The sequence below is a fragment of the Nanorana parkeri genome, unplaced genomic scaffold, assembly GCF_000935625.1.
Source record: "Nanorana parkeri isolate BGI_ZX_2015 unplaced genomic scaffold, ASM93562v1 scaffold2855, whole genome shotgun sequence".
NCBI classification, from domain to species: Eukaryota; Metazoa; Chordata; class Amphibia; order Anura; family Dicroglossidae; genus Nanorana; species Nanorana parkeri.
In genome coordinates, this window is record NW_017309123.1 from 88,589 (window position 1) to 93,950 (window position 5,362).

At 52.6% G+C, this 5,362-nt stretch overlaps 1 protein-coding gene across 1 annotated transcript in view; it reads right to left on the minus strand.

Moving 5' to 3' along the window:
- RAB11FIP2 (RAB11 family interacting protein 2) overlaps nt 1–4,880 on the minus strand; it is a 21,278-nt gene extending 16,398 nt beyond the window's left edge. The window contains exons 1-3 of the mRNA XM_018574278.1: nt 4,759–4,880; nt 3,157–3,578; nt 589–1,033 (exon numbers count right to left, since the gene is read on the minus strand). Coding sequence (XP_018429780.1) covers nt 589–1,033; nt 3,157–3,578; nt 4,759–4,880 — 989 coding nt within the window. The remainder of the gene's footprint in view (nt 1–588; nt 1,034–3,156; nt 3,579–4,758) is intronic.
- Nucleotides 4,881–5,362: the final 482 nt, after the last annotated feature.

Below are 5,362 nucleotides of genomic sequence, written 5' to 3' on the forward strand. Positions count from 1 at the left end.
ACAATGCCAGCCTCCACCCCTCTGATAGCACAATGCCCGCCCCCACCCCTCTGATAGAACAATGCCCGCCTCCTCCCCTCTGATAGCACAATGCCCGCCTCCACCCCTCTGATAGAACAATGCCCGGCTCCACCCCTCTGATAGAGCAATGCCCGCCTCCGCCCCTCTGATAGAACAATGCCCGCCCCCACCCCTCTGATAGCACAATGCCCGCCTCCACCCCAATATTACATGATTTGTATCCTATTCGGGGTCCATTTATACCAACTTCCGTAATTACCTAAACTCCATCTCCCAGGGCCCGTCTAATTACCCGTTCCCTGTCCCCGGCGACCTCGCTAATAACTTTTCTGGGTACTCCATTGTGGATCTGACGACACATTCAAATTAAAGGCACTTTCTACATTCACACCTGTCGCCAGCTGCAAATTGAGAAATTTTCACATCAGCTGATTAGCTGCGTGGCTCGTCCTCCACAACACACCGTTACTGACGGAGCAAATCCTCATGTCTGCCGTGGTGCTCGGCGCGGCTACAGAGAGTGACAATGATAGAGAAGAAGAAGAAGTGATAAGTTAGTATAGTTACCGCGGCTCTGGAGGATGACTCCCCACCCGGAAGGGGTTGGTGGACTGGTAGTTGGGCGCCAGTGTTTGAGGGACAACCTCCGAGCCTCTGTTCTCCAGACCCCAATCAGAGAGGTCTTGGTTGTGCCGTTCCGACCTTTTGGCATCTTTCTTCCCGGTCACTCTCTCGAACAGGCTCACTTTGTCCTTCTTCTTCCCGTCCCTCCTGCCCTCCGATGTTTTAGAGTGAGTCGCCGTAGCGGTGGAACTGTCCCAGACCTCGGCACGCTCATCGCCGGGAGCCCACTGCCTGGGGAGCGTAGCAAATTTCTGAGGAATGGAGCTGCTGAGAACTCGCTCGGTGGCCGGGTGGCTGGTCCAGTCGCCGCCGGGCTCGCTAGTCTCTGGCTGCCCATCTTTGGATGTGTCTACACTCATCGCTCTTCTGTGAGGTGACTTGAGGCCTCCTACAAGACAGTAATGAATGGTGACATAGGACAGTGGCGGCAACTACCAGCAAGAACCAGAGCAGACTAAACACCCGATCACAGCAAGTCGGGGAATCCAGCCCGAGGAACGAGACCCCCAAGGAGCGTGCAGGCAGGACAATGAAGCCCAGAGCATAGACATGAAAGTCCGCTCAGGGAAGATTCCCCGTGTTAACCACACCCCCATCCCCCCACCCACCCTAGCTAATCACTGCTAACCCTAAGACCTAATCAATGGCCAAAATACTCACCTATATCCATGGTCAGGTGACGTGCCGCAGAGTGCCAGGGTCCTTCTTTGGGTGTCCACATCGCTACCTGGTCTCATGGACACTTCTCATTGGCTGTCCATCAATGAGGTCATCACAGGTCCATCAGTCGTGATGTCACAGCGAGGGGACTGGCCAGTGGCAGGCCTGGACTGCAGTGCTGGATCACCCGCGGAAGAGGTGCCGGTGAGGGACAATGGCGTCAGGTAAGTGAAAAGGGGCTTTGAGGGGCTTTTACTGCAAATTGTGAATGGAGGAGAGGATGAGGAGGATCTTATTTCTGCCCGGAGATCGGCTTTTATGACATCTTAGTCCTTTCTGGTCAATATTCATTCAGGTGGACAAACCTATCAACAGGATTGGTAGCTGTGACCGGTAAAATTGGCATTTTTAAAGGTGCAGTGTACTCGGAAACTATTCCGAACATCTCTGTGTAAGAGACACACGCTGCATCTTCTGTAGTAGCGTGTTACATGTGAACAGAGACTGAGCCCCCCTAATGAATGTTCCTTCCACAGGAACTGCTCTACGAGGCTGAAGAGTATTACAGCCTTACTATGAGGGGTACGCAGGGCAAACTGTCTGTGCTGCACTAACCTATGCGCCACTTCCTGCTTACCCGAGGACCTATCAGCATGGACATCACCTTGGAAGCATTGTAGGGGGGACTTTCTCCTTTCCTTTCTTATGGGCGGGACTCAATATATAATGATATTCTGTATTGGTGGAGCCAGCGGTTGGATCTTTAGTCTCATTTTCTCTGTCTCAGCAGCTCTGTTGGAAAAGCTTGCTGTGCACAGACCTCAATAGCTCAAGCGGAAATGTGAGCACACAAGTGAATATGACAGAGCAGTGACTGAACCCTTCTCAGCTCAGTTTAAGGTTTAAATCAGAGCTTCAATGGGGGCAGCTACTGCTGTCTCTCTAGATAGCCCACGGTGCCCTGGGAATCCTTCATCATAAGAGAAGCTCAGATATCAAAACAACTGCTTAAAACTTACAAAGGAAAAAAATGACCCTGAGATGCACACGGGGAGATCATTCATAGTTACATAGTTACATAGTATTTGAGGTTGAATAAAGACATTAGTCCATCAAGTCCAACCTATTAGGATCTCATTCTAGGAGTACCTGTACCCCTGTATATTACGGTCCCTGTATATTACGGTCCACTCCAAAGACACGCTGGAAGGTTGATTGGCTCCTCTCTTAGTTGGCCCTCTATATGTGTATGTGAGATGGGGACCTTAGATTGTAAGCTCCTCGTGGGCGGGGACTGATGTGAAGGTGCAACTATGTAAAGTGCTGTGTAAATTGTCGGCGCTCTATAAATACCTGTAATAATAATAATAATATGCTCGGGGTTCAGACCTTCATCCAAGTACTGCTATGTTCCCTCACGTCTGTCATTATTCTGCTGGCCTGTCATGCAGGAGGGAAATTCCCTGACATGCCCCCTGCAGGCTCCATGCAGCCTCATCTGACTTCCAAACTGTCAGTACTGAGGACTATACTACGGCCACCAATCACACGCAGAGTTACCTTGAATGCCTGCATGTGATTGGTGATCGAGGAGCAGAGCGAGAGGAAGGTACGCATGGCTGCAGGACGTAAACCCCCATTGGCCATGCGAGGTGCTCTCTGGATTCTGGCTTAGAGATGTAACATAAGTGGAATTTCTGAACTCAGGCTCATTGCTTACTGGAACGCCGGGCAGCTCCCGCGTTGCTTTCACTCGTTGGCTGGATTTGGTGTTTATAAAATGCCAACCGAGTGACGCGGCCAACGGCGGCAGAGATAGCAACGAAGGAAACGCAGACTGTCTGAACTCACCGCTTTCTTCTGCAGAGCTGATGGAGTCTAACGGCTGTTTACCGGGCGGCCCCCCGGAGCCGAGTCGGGAGGGCGGAGGACCCACTAAGTCGGACATGGAATGGGCAGAGGACAGACGCTGGGGTCCTAGGAGGAAAGGCTTCTTGGGTTTGTCCTTGTGTGGCGGCATTTCATTGCCCTCGGTGAAGCGGTTACCATGGAGCTGGCTTGTGCTGGGAACGATGGCGGAAGAAGTGTCCGACCCGTCCGGCTTCCTCCCCTTCATCTTGTCTTTGAGACGAGCAAAGGGAGAGCGAGTCTTGTCCTTCATGGAGAGGTCGAACATACTGGCCGTCATGTTGTTCCTCATGAACTGGATGTTGACTTTCAGATGTCCTCTGTCTTTGTTCTTCTTGCCTTGCTTGGACTCCATCTTGTACCACCTGCGGGATGCAGAAAGAGAGTGTGAGAAGGAGGGCGGGACGGACCGTCATGTCTACCTGCAGAGCCACTTCAGGGATTCTACGAGGGCTCTGACGTCCCACCACCTTCCTTTTGCATCGGGGTAACAAACACTGGCATACGGTCTGGCATAGAGTCCCGCAGAGGGCCGAGGAAATGGGCGGGTCACTACAACCGCGCATGGGGGCTGCGTTCCATCGGAGGGAATGCTCTATGTATGTCTTTCCTATGCATAATGAATGGACAGCCTTAAAGGAGAAGTACGAGGTCAGGGCTTTCCCCCATAGTTCTCCTTAGGGTAACGGGGGGACACAAACTAGCGTCCTCCCGTCACCCTAGGCTCAGTATATAGGGAGCTACAGCTCGCGGTATACTGAGACGCCGCAGCCGGGACGATTATGTCTGGATCCGCCCAGCTGCGTGAGTGACAGCTGGCTCCTCCTATCTAGAGGCAGAGCCAGCTGTACCCGCCCCCTCCCCCGTCCGTTCCGCCAGTCAGCGCTGGAGGATCGGAGCGGGGAGGGGGGAATCCAGCCCCTCCCCTGTCACGGCAGAGAGCCGTGACAGGATCGAGAGGTGAGCGAAGGCCGGTATGTGTTCGCTCACCTCCCGATCTACTGAGCCGACCTGTGACAGTCTCATTGTCACAGGTCGGCTAGAACTATGAGGAGGAGTGAAAAGCCCCTCCCCCTCATAGTTCTCCTTTAATACAACGCATGTTAATACATGTGTGGCCCTTGAGCTGAACTCCAAACATCCAAATGCACATAATGAAGCTTTTTTTTTTTTTTTTCACCTGACAAAGTGTTTGTATTTCTGACCATCCAGTCCTAGAAATTACACAGCACAGCCAGCCTGGTGACCTGACTTGCAGTGAAGCGACACATCTGGGTCACTACAGCCAGGTTACAATCGGGTCTCCCATTGCCGTTCCCTCCTGAGACTCACCTGCTCCATAGTCAGAGGATGCTTATTGATTAGCTCCAGATCATCCGTCCAGCACACAACCCCCATCCTCATCTCCCAAAGCTGACAAAGGAGCTGAAGGGAGGGTTGCCACCCGCCAGTTGTGAGCTGGGCAGCCCGGTTCTTCTAGTGGAGGGACTCTGATTAGGACCCCCCCAATCTGGTGTTCCGTGGACCCGGAGGAGGCAGGCTTACCTATAGGTGGTATGAGCAGAGGTCACAGAGAGGATGGCGTTGTCACTAGCAGAGGGTGGAGGTGGAATGGCGTTGTCACTAGCAGAAGGTGGAGGTGGAATCTCTGTCGCAGGGGCTTCCATCTCCTCTCTACTATAAAGGGGACCTGCTGGAGGACCGCTGGACAATTTCGCTGCCGGGAACCGCCATCTAATGACAGGTCCGTGTAATGCATGGAGGACGCAGGTTTCCTGGACGCTGTGCTGTCGGGATTTTCCATCTCCCGCATCATTTTATACAGAAATTTCTGCATTGTTAGCGATTTCCCCCCCCCCCCCAAAAAAGATGTGCAGCTGATTACAGCAGCTCTGGGGCCCCTTTTGGTTTTCATCCCCTGCAATGGTACCAGGTTCTGGTTATCTCACCGTGGCGGCTACCTATTCACTTCTAGAATCATCAATGCTTTAGATACATCTGTCCTTTCCACAGATCGCCGATGGAGCAGATCCATCGATCAGGGGAGTGCATTGAACGCCACCCCTCCCCCATAGACATATTAACCATTCGCTGGAATGAGAAGATCCTGACACTGGAATATTTGTATTTTGTGGAGCGGTGGGAGGGG